General features: G+C 37.7%; 1 protein-coding gene across 2 annotated transcripts in view; it reads right to left on the bottom strand.

Annotated features, from left to right (window-relative positions):
• The window catches only part of DLC1 (DLC1 Rho GTPase activating protein), a 540,558-nt gene that overhangs the window by 21,033 nt on the left and 502,195 nt on the right, over positions 1–17,330 (bottom strand). For both annotated transcript variants that reach the window (XM_040334678.1, XM_040334682.1), the window contains 3 exons: positions 15,918–15,989; positions 6,281–6,362; positions 329–392 (listed from right to left, as the gene is read on the bottom strand). In XM_040334678.1, the coding sequence (XP_040190612.1) occupies positions 329–392; positions 6,281–6,362; positions 15,918–15,989 (218 nt within the window). The remainder of the gene's footprint in view (positions 1–328; positions 393–6,280; positions 6,363–15,917; positions 15,990–17,330) is intronic.

Raw genomic sequence — 17,330 nt, 5'->3', positions numbered from 1 at the left:
CTTTTACACCTAACTGGAAGCCATTTAGATCATTTATGTCACTTGAAGTTTCCATCTCCCTGCTGTGCTTCCTCTAGTGTATTTCCCCCATACCCCCTCCTCCCAACTTGAATGAAAAAAATCTTATCTACAGAGGGTTCATTAAGATTCTTGTAAAATTAGAAGGCGATTTCAAACGCGACAAGCCATTTCATTTGCATTTCAATCTAAAATGGATTATCACTTGTAAAGGGAACCACCAATTAACTAGGTGACCATAATATGGAGAGGTTACATTCTTCATTAAAAAAGACTATCAATGGTTTTAAGCCTTTTTTGTAAAACTTACCCTTTTTCTGTTTGGGCTGATTTCAAGTTTCATCACTGCACACTTATTCAGAGTGTTTAGCCGCCTGCAAAATAATTAAAAGATATAAATATAAAATGCTTACCTTCTATAAAATAAAAAGTAATGAGACATTTTGACCGGTCACGGCTATGCTGGGAGGGCTTTTTAAAAAGTATAAAAAAATATATAGAAAGAATTTTTTTTATTAAACAAAATATTTACATGACACCTAATCCATCTCCCAGAGGGCAGCTAAAAAATTTTTTTCGGCATAACACACACACACACACACACACACACACACACACACACACTTAGTAGGCAACTACATTTTTTTTGTTTGTTTTTTCTAAAGAATTTAAAATAGAATGTCTATACACCTAAAATGCTTGCTTTTAAAATGCACACTTAAACATGTAGTTATACAAATTACTTCAAAAAAGCTTCCCATTTCTTATTAGCTAGGAGGCAACTGGCAATACAAATCCCCTTTAAGACTATTCTAAAAAAAAAAAAAAAAAACCCTGAGCAATTGCCAAAATAAGCAGCCCTATGTTCAAGGAAATCTTTCTATTTACAGATAAAATATGCTGAACTAGCAAAAATCTTAATATCATCTTTGTACGAGAAGGCAAACAGGCATTGGTTTAAATTCTTTACAATGAATACACACTACACAGCTTACAGTGCTCTTTATACTCCTTAACTTCTCATATTTTGCCATCAAGTTCAGAGCTATGCTCTTACAGGATTTGTATATCTAACTAGCCAAGTAAGTCCCAGTTGCATTCAACAGGGGATTAAATTGCAAAATTCACAAAACTTGTTTTTTGTTCAAAAATTTTACTACTTTTACTTCCAAGAAAAAATCCATGTTTCTCCCTACTGAACCTCAGGAGAATATTAGTGGTCAGTAAGTGAGGACTGTGTTGCTTTTATACTGGTCACAAATACAAAGGTCCTAGTAGTACAAAGGTTTATACTTTTATGCTTAAGGTTATGAGGGTATCTAAAGTAAAGTTGGACAAATCTATCAAGACCAGTTTCTAACTTTGTATTGTGATTACTAATCACTTGTCCAGCATCTATTCTTTATGGTTCAATGTAATTGTATTGTAATTCAATTTCTATACTTCAATGGCAATTAAAAAATAGAAAGTGAAACAAGCCTTATACAATCTTCTAAGTTTTACGCAGAATCAAAAAGAAAAACTAAACAGGTTGGAAAATGTAAAAGTGATGTTTGTATTTTGTAACATGTGTAGTATAATACATTTGTTTTATTTTACCTTTTACAAAATTAATATAAAATGTATTTTATATGAAAAAGATCATGAAATATACTGCAACTTGATCTGATCAAATCTAAAAGAAATCAAACGTGCATCCACCATCAGAGAAAGCTTTAGCTGTTCTTTACATCGATGGCAAAATGCAAGTTTGGCTGCAACTACTAGGAGAAAAGATATCTAGCATTAAAAAAAACAAGTACGCAAGCAAGCAAGCAAACAAACAAATCCACTAACAAGGCAATACCGTAATACACAGATGTATTTGTGTACATTTAGTCCAGAAATTTACACAGCCCATGTGGATAACACCACTTTGGTAATGTTATAGAAGGAGCTGTAAAAAGAATACAGTGGCGTGCCTTCTCCAGCTCAACAACTTACTAACTGGACAGTGAAAGAGCAGCAAGCAGACTGTCAAGGTCTTCCCTCTGCTCTCACCTCCCATCAGCATGTTCCCTGTCAACACACCTGATTGGCTGCCAGTCACCTAGTTTAAGTACTGCTATATATGGGATTAGGAAGACACTTAGGATATGGTGATGTAGAGATCAGAGCTGGGGAGGTGGCTGGTTTTAATATTAATATACAGGGACTTGATAAGAATGTACCCTTGACACACGTTTTTTTTTTATCAGTTCTGTAGTAATATATAAAAAAAACATACTGTGTGTCCTTTAGACCTGTTGAAATGGCACACTTTAGCATCTACAAACACGTTCATTTATCACAGGGAAACATTCTTTCATTTTGTACAGAGAAAATGTTGGCCCCAAGACGTCAGTCTCTAGGATACATAGGATACTCAAAAAGCACAGACCGGCCTTTCTTCCGCATTTAAACATCCAAATGCTAAATCCTAAGCAAACAAGTTGTGTGGTTGATTCATGTTTTTTCCCCTGCCAAATATATACAAACTATTTCAAAAATGCATTTGGTATGCACGGCGGAAAAAAAGGCCCTTTTAATGCTTTTTAAAAGTCTAAGCAATCGCTGAAAAAGAACATGGATGATTTGCCTGGCGCTACACTGAATGCATCCTTATTTCCTTGATCATACCAAGTATTTTGTGTTCAATGAGTGGAAGATGGGATGACCAGCTAGTGCTGACCTATTACCATCTGATAACCTGGCCAGTGCTGTAAATGTTAATGAGTACTTGCAATAAACTTTATTTTGCTTCAGGGGAGAGCTGCACGTGACATACTTGTTAAGACTGCTTTTAGTGTCTAAATGGAAACCTTATAATTAGATAAACAGAGCTGGTCAAACTACACAACATTTTTTATCTGCATTCAACAGATCTGGCATTTATGGAATCCCATATTCACCACAATATAAATACAAAATGTAGAACATTGTTTTTTTTAAAGCACATCTCCTTAAACTTTCACCATTAACTAATTAGAACGTATTTTTATTTTCACTACTGTTATGAAGACTAGACCTAGGATGGTGACCCCCTAGATCTGTCTGCCCCAACTTGAAATTAACTAATACGATTTAAATTATTTGCCATAATGTGTTGCCACTGACAAACTGTTCTCCTGATCAGCCCCTTGTGATTTGAACAATCAGAGCCACCGTCTAAAAACTCTAGACTCCCTCCTTATATACTTGCTTTGGAGGTAATTGGTAGTAACACCAAGATTAAGAGGACAACCCAAAAGCCTGGCAATGACCATGCTGATATTTCCATTATCAAAGGTTTACTTAAACCTCTGTCTAGGCATTCTTTTTCAGTGGCTTGGCTGGCATATGGATGCACAGTAGCTTCTGCATGCAAGTTCTTCTGATTTGCTGCTACAACGGTCACCTGACACAAGCATCCGTTTGCCTAGCAGCTCCTTCTACATAGGGAGCCTGCACCCGCTGAGCATGAAAAAAGTAGATGTCACATCAGTAGTTTGCGGTGAGCATAATTCCAGTGAGAGCACGAAAAGTGCTGTAACTGAGACCAACCAACGATTCAGAAGTCATTGTTTCTGATTACAACAGTGAACATCTAATTTGTTTCTTGAGGGTGCTATGCTTTGTGCATCACTGTTCCACTACGTTAGGGAAAAAAAAGCACTCATATTTCAACACTCCTTGCCAAGATTTTAAAAATAAATATTTGGGGCACAGCAAAACTAAGTCTGGCCTGTCATTTGAGGTAGTTCTTACCACTAGAAAATTAAAGAACAATTCCACCCTAATCCATTAATATTCTTAAACTAAGGCATAGCTATGCAAGCCATATAAAAGGACAACAGTAAAAAAAAAAAAAAAAAAAAAAAAAAAATCTTAAACCACATACGTTTTTTTACCTTCCCTAAACTGTACAAGGTAACAGAAATGTAACAATGTACGAGATTTGAAAAACTGGAATTATCTAGTCCCATCCAGCTGCACACAATTCGCTTCCCCAACCTGCACGATAACTTTGATCTGCAGTAGAGAATCTTCAGTCTTGCTGATAAGGACATCTAATCTCTGCAAGACTTTTATATTAATGTGTCTACACAACGAAACTGCACAGTTGGCTGAAAAAAGATACGGCCCAGTCTGTTTCCAGGAAGATAAACTTTTAATGTTGTAAGTGTAACTGAATAGTTCTGGAAATCCAAGTTAAAATCTGTCCGATACGCCTGGTGTCAGTTACAAGAAAAACCATGTCTGCGCAGATTACATTTCTGGTGTGTCACATTTTTTGGGTACCAAAGAGCAAAACAAGAGAAGCATGTTGTCTTTTTGTGACCTTCAGTATTGTCCAGGCAGCTCTAAAGAAATTCAAGTCTCTCCTAAACATTAGTTCATAACATTGTTTTAAAGTAAAAAAAAGGAGGAGAAATTTTGTTAGAATTCCTTAATCTTTGTAAAAAAAACAAAACAAAAACAAAACAGAGATCTCAAGTAGATAGGAAAGATTTATACCAGTACAAAGGAATGAACTGCAGTCTCAAACTATAAATTTGGCTCAGAATTATCATAAAAAGGAAGACCTACTTTTTTGGGTTTTCCCAAGCTCTGTCAATAGTCTCATTATACTAGCGAGGGATAAGCACAGGAAACGCCTGTGCATCAGCATCTTAAAAAAAAAAATGCCCTTTTAATAACTAATGCATACGAATCTAGTTAGTATGCCAACTACACTTTACTATCAAAAGTCTAGGATAAAAAAATTAAAAAAAGGATTATGACAAAGCCATTAAAAGTGCTTATTTTACCCAACATGAAAGTTCACAAGGCAAAGCATGTTAGATAAGCTCCCTAGAATGTATGATATACTGTATTTGGTAATTTCATTCCATCAGGCAAGAAAAACCCAAGAACTGCACAGAATATTCCAGACCATTTATATGAGGCTAAAAAAGACGGTCTAATTGGTTGAGGTGAGCTGCCAGATTGCTATGAGATGAGTGTAGTACGTGTTCATCTTCCAACAGTTAAATTAAATGAGATCTTCAAAAAGAGAAGATGTCCCTGTGACTTGAATACCAAATCTGAACACTGGAATGCAATAGGAGTAAAGCTCAAATTAGCTTTCAATATATTATCTGAAAATATGTATGGAACGGTTGGTATCAGTTTTTAAATGTAGCTAGCAAGGGATTAGGGAAAGCCAAAAGCACCATCACAGGCAGTACTGCATTAAAATACAAAGTCTGTTGAGGGGCTTTGGCTAATGAATGTAATTTATGACAGAAGAACTAAAACCAAACACAAATACTTCTTTATGCCTTCGTGTGACAAGGGTCAGCGGTTTTCAATATGGGACACCTTAGGTCCTTGCTCAGGCATTCTTGGAGAGTTTGCACACAGATCATCTTAAGACACATGACCGGCTACTTCTTTATAGCCATTAGGCAATGAAACTATTCTACCCAGTGAATGTGTGCCTGAAAGGCTACCGGACTTTTAACATTCTTTCCCTGTGGGGATTGTTGGTTTCTACAAATACACATGAAATTAGTCTTTCGCCATCAGTTAAGGTTAGTACAATTTAATACCTGGTCAAACAACAGCTGTAGTGATAATATGAACAAATGCCTTCCATTTCCAATAAACTCCCCAGTAAGATGCGGTGTTATACATGGTCAACAAATTACGGACCATAAAAAGCATCAATTAAATGGAATTGTCAGTGTTAAATTTTAGTCTGTTTTTGCTTGGAGAGTAATTTACAAGCTATACACAGGAGTGGAACTTGGCTAATTATGGCCACCACTTAGAAATGTTGCCTTCGACCCACATTACTGGTTTATGTTGGAACGGTTTGCTACTTTTACATGTGGTAAGGATTATCTTGTATGTGGTGTTATCATTTAGTTATATTGGGCCAAGTATCAGTCCAAACTTCTATCGGCAAAAAAGTCAATAACCAGTGTTAATATAGGATAATAGAGATAACTTGGCTTTAATAAAAAAAAAAAAAAATTATATATATATATATATATATATATATATATATATATATATATATATATATATATATATATATATATATATATATATATATATATATATATATATATATATATATATATACATACACACACACATATACATATATATACACACACATATATATATATATATATATATATATATATATATATATATATATACACACACATATACACACACACACACATTCCATTTCCATTCCATTAGTACCAACCTGCATAAGGCTTCAATTGCATCTCTATCCAGGAAATCATGGTCCTTCTTCACAGCAGAGATGTCGATGGGAAATAGAAGATCTGAATGAGGTATAAACAAAAAATATAGCATCTTAAAAGATGGATCTTGTCCTTCAGATAAATGTAAATGATGGTACTAAATATTGCAATCCAAAAAAAAAAAAAAATCACATGTATAAAACATGTCTGTACAAAAAGAAGAAATAGATTTGCCACACCCCCACGTTCCACATTGGGCGTTACATCATTGTTCCTCCTGGAAGATTCTAGGGTAATGCAGAGCAAGCAAAATCTCACACATATAGCTAGATTCAGATTCACTGGCTTAATTTTGAGCATATACGCTACGCCGCCGTAAGTCAGAGAGGCAAGTGCTGTATTCACAAAGCACTTGCCTCCTAAGCTACGGCAGCGTAGCATAAATGGGCCGGCCTAAGCACGCCTAATTCAAATGAGGAACAGGGGGGCGTGTTTTATGTAAATGACTCGTGACCCGACGTGATTGACGTTTTTAACGAACGGCGCATGCGCCATCCGTGGACATATCCCAGTGTGCATTGCTCCAAAGTACGCCGCAAGGTAGTATTGGTTTCGACATGAACGTAAATTACGTCCAGCCCCATTCACGGACGACTTACGCAAACAACGTAAAATTTTCACATTTCGACGCGGGAATGACGGCCATACTTAACATTGGCTAGGCCAGCTATTTGTTCGACTAATTTTACGCCGGAAAAAGCCTTACGTAAACTACGTAGAAAATGCGCCGGGCGCACGTAGGTTTCTGAATCGGCGTATCTAGCTCATTTGCATATTCTACGCCGAACTCAACGGAAGCGCCACCTAGCGGCCAGCGTAAATATGCACCCTAAGATACGACGGTGTAAGAGACTTACGCCGCTCGTATCTTAGCCTAATTTAAGCGCATCTGGTTTCCAGAATACGCTTAAATTTGACGGCGTCGATTCAGAGTTAGGACGGCGTATCTACTGATACGCCGGCGTAAACGTCTCTGAATCCAGCTATAACACTCCAGAGTCAGTTGTGCCCTGGATCTAACCAAAATTGATGGGGCATCATCTTTGCCTTGGCGTCCTGGGCAGAAGATTAAGGTGAGGCAAGTATAAAGGATGGCCATACATGGAACGAATCAGCAGAGATTTGCTCTATTTATGGGCAGGCTGATTGTACCCATCCATCGACTTGGGTACAACCAGCCTGTTGTATTTTCTTTACATGCAATTACTGCCGTACGCTATAGCCGCTAGCAGTAATCATGCTCTGCGGGCCTGGAAGGTTCCCTGCGCCCCCCTGCCGGAAGAACATAATGGTGTTGTAGAAGACATTCTCCCATTAAGACTGACTATGTTGAGCGATATTCTTTTTTTCCACCCATGGTCATCTTTGGGCTTCTTAATCCCTAACTTTTTTCTTCACCTTTTATACCTACCAACAGCCGGTCATTTGCAAAAAACAAGAGGGTTCCGACAATGTAAGTAGACCTTGCCTTTTACTGCTTTAAAGTAGATCAAAATTCTGATTGGGTGACATTTAGTCTGCAAAAGGATGTATCAAACAATTGCCATGTTTTCTCTTTCTTTATAAATGACCATTTTAGCATTTTTTGCGTTGCTCTTCTCCAGCAGCCTCTTTTAGCCACTTTGTCTACATGGATGCACTTTGATACTCCATTGTTCCACACTGATAGACAACTGTAGACCATCCCTGCACAATATTTCCGCACTGCCACTTGCACTGTCCACGAGGGGAACATGGAGAGCTGACTCTCAGATCTGACAACCCAATATGACTTTTCTACCCTAATATTCTGTGTGACTGGCCCATTCCCATTTTAATTGAGAAAAGGAAAAGAATGTATTAACCTATTATATAACGCTTGGTGAGTTCAGACGATATAAAATGACAGGCAAATCTTCTCATCTGTTGTCCTCAGGGAGACAGCTGCCCATCAACATATAGGATTTCTTTACATATTTTACATACAAAATACTTCAGTCAAGTGTGTATTCTGAAATGATTTAGGGTTCATGCACACTGGGCTTAAAAAAACGCTGCTTCTACGGGAGTTGTGCAGGTTTTTATCCTGCCTGTAGAAGTAGCTCAATGTTATCCTATAGGTCCGTGCACATTATGGCGTTTAGAGGCAGAAAAAAACAAACACTCTTCTGTATGCGTTTTTGAGAGAAGCTTTCTTAACGCTCCTAACAAAAACGCAGTGTTTAGGAGCGTTTGCATTTTTAAGTGAACACTGAAAAATGGGCAGAGGAGAATGTTTTGGAAAAAAATGATTGTAAAAGCAAATGCCCAGAAACGCTCCGAAACTTTTGGGCAATATGAGCTTTTATGAGCATTGTAAATGCCGCTTACTATGCCAGAGTTTCTGCCATTTTTTCTGCTCCTAGCGAGCATGGACCCTTAAAGAGAAGACATATTTCCGAAGTAATGACAACTTTCAGTGAGAACTTTATAATGCTGTAAAGGGTTAAAGGAACCAGATGCTTCCTGGACACAACTATGAAAGAGAAAAGTAGGAAAAAACTCCAAGATAAATGATGGCTGGTGCCATCTCAAATACCACTGCTGAAGCATAACTTCATAAGGATGGCGCCTTTACATGCAGCCTTGATAAAACTCACATGGGACACGGTGGAAAGGTCATTGAAGCTGGGCAAAGCAAAGATAAAAGCCAAGAGAAAGGGAACAAGCCAGCTGAATGTAAAACATCTGCAAGGGATCAAAAGCTTAATATGATGCTATATATCCTACTTGAAGATAAATATTTGCCCAGTGTGACCACATGTTCCTAGTATCTTGCAAAAGAAAACAATCAGCAATCAATTATTTACCACACAAGTGGGACAAGTTGGAAAAAATTCGAGCAGAGGGAGTAGACAACCTTTAGGGCTCCAGATGTAACTGAACTACAACTTTTGACTGTTAGCTGAAGCAGAATTCTAGAAGACGTATGTCCTATAGGTGAAAGGAATTGCATAGCACAAGGGGGACAAGTGCAGGAGGAAATGAATAAAATTGCCAGATTATTAAGAGGTCTGGATAATCTACTGGTGTGCCTTACTTTTCCAAGTAACCAGCTATAATAAACAACCTCATGTGCATGATTATATTATATAAAAGTAATGTTTTGAGCAATTTAACACCTCAATGAAAATTAACCTATCAACTAGAAGGCAACTACAGCTTAGAACTACTATTTTAAATAGAAGACGACACTAATGTTGCCAATTTCTCATTTTTCTTATTTTCATACAGATTTTGGTGCACCAAATAAAAAAGAGCAACCTCCTTGCCAAATAATTTATGAAAAAAATTATCGGTGATTTAAAGAAAAATAAATCCCTTCTACAATAATTATTTAAAAAACTGGAAATCAGAACCTCGATAAGGTAAGGTAAGTAAGGATCAGTAAGTGAGTAAGTGTTTTAGATTAAAAAATAAAAAATATACTGTAGAAATATAATATTTTTAATAGTAATAAAAAAAAAATTCCCTTGGTCAATGCTTGTATTCCTTTAAAATCCGTAAAATAACTATGGAAACCAGCTAAAGTAACCATCTTAAAGTGGTTTAATGTGAAAAGGTCTTTTAACCTTGCGTTACCTGCAATAAGGTAAGAAATCTTTCACTAGTTGTTTGCTTCAACCCTCCCTAAATACTTACCCGAGTCCTGTATCGAATCAGCGTGAAGCTATCTCCTGGGGGTCTACTACACACGTCCATTGTCGATTATCTCTCTGTTTGGATCCACATAACAAGTGTGCTTATCTTCAGTATACCAGCTTGGTCTGCCTCATTGGACCCCTGATACTACATACTTATTGTTTGTGGATCTCATAAGCTCTGTTTTCTGGACATCTGCCCCCATTAAGTGAGATATTTGTTACTCAATGAACCACGGACAATACGTCTACTAGGGTGTAGTATACAGAATTTCCTGTATTAGATATCTCCCACATAGGGAACGTTTGCCCAATTTTATATTTTTATCTGCTAGCAGAATTTTAGATATACATGTCTATATTTCCTATGGAATTCTCTTTGTCTATATAGGATTCTCAGATATTTGAATATTTAAACATCAGATCCTGTCCATCCCAAGATAGCGAGACTTGTTGTTTTTTTTTTGTTCGTCCTGAAGAAGCCTCATGGTGAAACGCATAGATGCACAAGGGACCAAATCTATACTTTGTAATATCTTGTATAGTTTTAACTTTTGAACACTGTTAATCATTTGTATTTTTTCTTTAATAAATATATATTTTTTGCCATTTCTATTGTTCCTTTCCTCTAAAGTCCAACCATTGGTTACCCCTTCTGAGTAATCGTCCATGTTTTCCCCTTAAATATACGGATGTGGCATTGTGAGTGCTTTTCCTTTATTATCCTGTATCGAATCAGCGTTGTGCCCGTCTACAGCAGGGCTGGTCTCTGTTCCTGGTCTCACAGACAGATTGATGGCAGTGTGCCCCCACAGCAAGCAGAGAAAGGGAGTAGACAAAGCCAGCAGAGGACCCCAGAAGAGGGGGGTCAATGCCATTCTGTGCAATACCAGTGCACAGAGCAGGTAGGTGTAACCACTCTTATTTTAGGTTAAAAAAAAGGGAACCTTAATGCTTAGTACACAGACGGATTTTCCAGAGAGAAAAAAAAGTCAGACAGGCTTTTTTTCAAGAAAATTCCGGCCGTGTGTAGCCTCCATCGGACTTTTTTTTTCGGAAGTCCGACGGACCTTAGATAGAGAACCTGTTCTCATTCTTTCCGACGGACTCACGGCCAAAAGTCCGACCGTGTGTACAAGGCATTACAATCACTTTAATTTGGTCTTTATACTGAGTAAAATAAAGAATGAAAATTGGGCTTAAGGTGGGGGTACACTTGCTCTGCAATTTGTAATTTGATGGGAAGGAAGTTAACAAGTTTTTGGAAAGACAGAAGTTAGCCTTGCTTTTGGTTGTGTAGAGTTTTTTTTATAGCTGGAGTAAACCTTTAAATTAAGTTTATATGGTTGCCATAAACAATACATTTCCTTATCCAGACCTAATACACAAGACCCACCTGGGCAACAATAAAACCAAAAGAAAGAAAACAAGTGGAAGAACAGCACAGTGGATCTAGTGAGGATTTTGTTGTTTTCTGCTGCATTCAGAAAAAGAAAAAAAACTGGGAACGGCAATAAATTTGTCCGATAGCCATCTTAATAATAGAAAAGAAAGCTTAGAACTTGCTTGCTACATGATTACTATGATGTTGTAAGCAGACTAGTTCTATTCTTTTAAAAGGATAGCTCATTTGGTAAGTATTCCCATATGGATACACAACTCTATTTATATAATGTTAACATTTTGAAAACTGTAAAAGTCATTTCAGTAATTGTGTTCCATCCGGGTTTACCGACCATCCCATATGTTTCCTTCTTTTTATGTGATGTTTGGGTATTCTATATTCACACTTCCTCTTATTGATGGTGAAAAGCTTTTGCTGCAGAATGAATTTTACGTGATATACTTGGCAGTAACCAAACTTTAAACAGCTGGTTAAAGCATTTGTCAAGCTCTGAAAAAGCATAATGCATAGCAATGGGTTTGTATGGACAGTGCGGAAAGGGGCAGCAGAAAAAGAGGGTCTGTATTAGGCTGCATTCACACCTAGGCGTACAAAATCGCGGCATTTTGTCCCGCGAATTGCGGCGACAAATTGCAGCGTTTTGTACCGTGATTTGCGGCGACAAAACGCTGCGATTGTGAATGCAGCCTTACCCCTCTATGGAGATGGTTCACATCTCCTATGCCGAACGCCGAAAGCCGCCTGAAAAAAAGGTCCGGGACTTTTTTTCAGGCGGCAGGCGTACGGCGTTCGGCGCGGAGATGTGAACCATCTCCATAGAGGGCAATGTGTTTTCATCCCTCCGGCGTCTCGGGGCTGCTGCGGCGTCACACTACAGGCGACAAAACGCCTAGGTATGAATGGAGGCTGCATTCACAATCGCAGCGTTTTGTCGCCGCAAATCGCGGTACAAAACGCTGCAATTTGTCACCGCAATTCGCGGGACAAAACGCCACGATTTTGTACGCCTAGGTGTGAATGCAGCCTAAGAAAGGAATGAGGAATACTGGTCTGTTATCTTGGGTGTGGCTTCAACAGTGAACACTGCAACTATGATTCTCTGCCAATACAAGAGTCATGGCGCATTACACCATGGAGTCTATTAGAGATCATCGCGACAAACCTTGTTTTCCTGGGTCTGCCATGCACTTGAAGCACATGCCAAATCTGCAGAAATGGCTTTATTGGTGTAGTATGGATAAATTTCATTGCCAGCCATACACAGTTAAATATTTTTAATTCGGCTCAAAAAACAAAACAAAAACAAAAGATTCCTCATTCCATGCTATACTGCAGAGACGAAATTCCACTGCTACTATTGTATCTAGACAGCTGGTTTCAGCGGCTGTCTGAATACAATACCCAAACAGCAGCTGCATCTGAATGGATGCAAATGCTGCTCTGCCAACAACTTTCCATCCAGGAGGAAGGTTGGCAACAGGATAATCCACGTAGCAAATTTTCCTCCGGAAATGGACACAATTTGCATAGTGTATGGCCAGATTTAGGCTGTGGTAGACCCGCTTTGCACTGCATTATGAAGCAGGTCCAGTTGAGATCGGTTTGCATTATAGGCAAAGCAGGTCAAATGCAGCTGTATGTTGTATTTTGCCTTCAAATGCATACATTTGAGTAAAGATGCTTTTAAAATGCAAAAGGTGGCATTCAACAATGCCTTTTTAAATGTGCCCTAATCATTAACCGAAAAAACAGTATCCTTTTGCAACCAACATCAGCACCTATTTCTCAATCTTTCGGGCAAACATCAATACCTGCTTAGAAGTGACTGTCACAAAAAAAAAAAAAAAAGGGGGGGGGGCATATTCCCTTCAGTAGCCTCTGCTATGGTTCAATGCTTAGCCGTTATGAACAGGCAAAACTCCTAGTGTCGTGGTGGTGATGGTGGGAGGAAAGGGAGCATCTCAGCATTAGGACATGGTCGCAGGTAGGTGCAGAAACCTCTAGTGATAGTGACAGAACCTCTTTAAAGTTGTGTGAGACTATAAGATCATGCTCACCAGTTCTGAAAAACAGTCAAGCGTTTAATAACTTTATAAAACAGTAAAGTGTATGTATGTATAATACTATTAGTGAGGTTTAACAGACTTAAACCACAGGGGTAGAAACTATGATTACCAGGATTCCAAGCATAAAAACGTTCTGCTCCCTATAGTATAAAAATATAACTTTAGAATACCATCTTAAATGATAATCTTCCGTATCAAATCTGTAGAAAACATATCATGTGACAACAAATGCAGACATTTAAAACATTTAAGATTATATTCTCAAGGTCAGAGTTGCAGCCCATTTCTCCAGTTTATTCAATATGCAGGAAATACAAAGTAACAGCATGAAATAGCAACTGATTAGAGCATGGCAAAAAGAGCATCAAAACTGTTACTTCATGCTGTTACTTTGTATTTATTTCTGGAGTGTTGTCACGTTATTAACCTGCAAATGCTGCGTCCTACAGATCGTTTGTGTGTGCATTATGCAATATTTTAAGAATTTGTTGCTACGAAGTTTAAGTCATTTAAAATGAAGTAGGTATAATTTCTGATACAGGTTGACATAGAAATAAACTCCATTATCATTCAATATTCAGCAAAAAACAATAGAATGAGAGAGAGTTATTTTTAACAAAAGGAAAGCCGATTGAAAAGCTCTACAGTTAAAGCCTTGTCCAGGAAATGGCCTTTACTGACCTACATCTGCAGGCACATCTCCCTTCTTAGTTATTTTTGGCTCACAAGACGTTGTTAACCTCTTCCCAGCATGAAAGATTTCCAGGATTTACAAGGTCCATTCTTCCCTTCAGTTTAGGGAATTTCGGCTGTTCTTAAAAAATATTTAATAAGGTCTCAAAAGATTAAAGAAGAAAAAGAAAAAATACTTCTCTAGAATGAATGTCCAAGAACTTAGTCACTTCCGCCAAACTGCATAACAGCTTTCCACCAAGTCAAACTATTAACCTAAGAGCCTGTTTCTTTAATGATTGGGTATAATTGTAGGAAATGAGGTTTTTCTTCTCCCGCAGAGCTGACAAGTACGTTCATTGACACACACAAACGACCACCTCTGTGTGTCCCACTATCCTTTGTGTACGAGGAAGACATGGAGTAGACACAACAGAGGAAACTAAACCTGGACTACAGGTATTTGGCTGCGCTGGACATCCCAGGGATCCAAGAATGCATCCGTTCCACGTCAAACTAATTATTTGTGTTAGAAATGCTTATTGTGTAGCAATTCATTTTTGAAATACCATCATTCAGTTGCTAGACCAAAACTTTTATTTCTCACGGTATAGCAGCTTTCTTCTTGAACATTGCCAAGTGTACAAGAGGAGAACTATTAAAAAGAGAATACTGTGAAGTCTGCACAAGTCTTACAAAATTTTGCTAAAACTAGAAGCTGCATTACATGTAGCTAGTTCAGAGGCTAAAGTTTGCCATACAAATGTAGATTTCTCTTATACAGTGTGGATCTCCCCTGCAGACTAACAGCCAGCACCCATTGCTATAAAAATTCCCAATCAGTAACTGCATCTGACTGTATGTAGTCACTACTCAATCTTCCACCTGGCTCCATCAACAAAAGTCGATTTTTCAATAGACCTTTCAAGCCACGGTTGGAGTCACCACAGCTCATATTCAATCCAATTCAGCACAAACTGGTCAAAGTTTGAGCCACCCATGGCAGTCTTTTAAAAGGCACAATATGTATTGCTTTTAATTGTCCAACCCTGAGTAACAATAATAAGTCTCCGATTTCACAAGTCTTTTGTGGAAAACAAAGGCCTGACTGTCCTGGTGTCAATGAGACTCCCAGTGTGGTTGTCAGGATGCATTTAAGTGTCACAATAGCAGTGTGGATAAAGCAAGGTACACACTGGGTTGCTCAACAAAAAAACTGAAAGCTTTGGTCGGGAGACGCTGTACTAACCATGCAAAGTTAGTTCAGCGATCTGCCCCGATGAACCCAGAACACTCTGATCAATCTGCCATTGGCCGAGAGCGCTGATCGGGAGTCAGTCGGCTGCAGGTTTTCCAGCATGCTGGTCCAACAAAAGCAGTCTGATATACACACAGGCCTAAAGTCGGCTGGCTTTTTTTGAACCAGACATGGTCTTCTGACATTTGGCCCATGTGTGGGGAGCTTAAGGTCACATTTGGCCCATAGATGGATAGTTGTAAACAAAGTATGAAACAAAATTATCTATACCAGTACGGTTACTAAGATAAAAACAGAACTAACCAAGCTTTTTTTTTTTTTTTTTCTCCAAGATTTAATGTTACTTGGCTTTTAACAGTTTTATTAGACATCTATTATTAGTGTGAGGATTTAGTAGGAACAAAGGAGAACACTTCTCATTTAAAGCCAATACAAAATTAATTTGACCATTTAAGAAATAAAATAAAAATACTGTTCTTTAAAAAAAAAATCATATCCATGCAATACAACACCAACCTTCATAAAGTTGTGCATACTGGGGAAATCCTGCTGCCCGCAGCCAATCACATGCTTCCTTTGCTTCTATTTCTGCAAGAAAACAAAAAGAGAGACCCCACTGTTAGCGATTTGCAGAACAACAAGTTCTTTAGCACAACTCCTACTCTCTCTATAGAAACAGTATTAACATGCAAATGTGCTACAAGGGGGACATAGCTTTCTCCATTGTCATTCATGGTAGTTTCTCTTTTTAAAAGGGGGATTACTTTTCACTATTTCTTTAATTAAATCACATTTCATACACGTGTCCCGTAACAGTGAATATCATTCAGTGTTTTTCAACAGTCTGGCAAATGCTTAAAGGCTTTATGAAAAATCTCACTTTGCTTAAGGATGTAGCTGGCAACAAACATTAATTAAAAACGCTGTAATATCTTATAAATAAATGTTAATGTATTGCGAACCTTGTAATAACTGGAAGATTTACATGTTCACACGCCATAGGCTTTAAAAAAAAAAACTGGAAGATTTACATTAAAGGCTTTAAATAAACTAGTTTTAAAGACCCAAGTAAGAGTACAAAGCTATTGTATAAACTGTATAGGACAACACAAGGCTTAAAAAAAAAAAAAAAGTTGAAGTAGTGAATCATATGCCAAGACAATCATCAATTTTTGCCCCATAAAGTATGTGTCATTTTGGGAGCCATCTTCAGATATTAGGAAAGGTTAACTAGCCTATCAAATTAATGTTCCCGCAAAAGGGGATAACAAAACTGCTGTCAGCTCATCCCCAAATATAAGAAAACGTTGTCTCATCCAGGCAAACATTTTCAAAATGAGCATCATCAATACCTTTTTTTTTTTTTTCGGTAATCATAAAAACATTTTTAAAATTCTGCTAAAATAGGGGAATAAAATGTGTTTTTTTATTAGCAGTCCGTGATCAAGCTCTCTTGATAAATGTATTTAGTTACTCCCAAAATTAATTTTTATTTATTTTGTTTAGTTAAATGCATTCGTCCAAAAATCCGAATTAAGGTTGAATCTGTCATTAAAGGCTTATGGTGTCTGTCGAATGTTCCAAGAAGATTCGACAAAGCAGCTAAACTGTACGCCGCAATTGTACATTTCCGGTCGAATGTTCCGCCTACAAGCTATAGAAGAATTCTAATGTTGTATGACACTAGTAATAATTATATTTATAAATTATTATTACTAGTCAACCAACATTCAAATTCTTCTATAGCATATGGGCCGAACATTCGTCCGGAAATGTACAATTGCGGCATCGTACAGTTTAGCCGGTTGTTGAATCTTCTTAGAACTTTCGACAGACACCATAAGCCTTCAAATGACAGATTCAGCGTTTGTATGTTTTCCGCTGCTTCGTCAAAAATCTTCGTCGTTCATGTCGAATGGTCTACCCCAA

Source organism: Rana temporaria, chromosome 1, assembly GCF_905171775.1.
Source record: "Rana temporaria chromosome 1, aRanTem1.1, whole genome shotgun sequence".
NCBI classification, from domain to species: domain Eukaryota; kingdom Metazoa; phylum Chordata; class Amphibia; order Anura; family Ranidae; genus Rana; species Rana temporaria.
The sequence above is the reverse complement of the archived record's forward strand: the minus strand, read 5'-3'. Positions and strand labels throughout refer to the sequence as shown.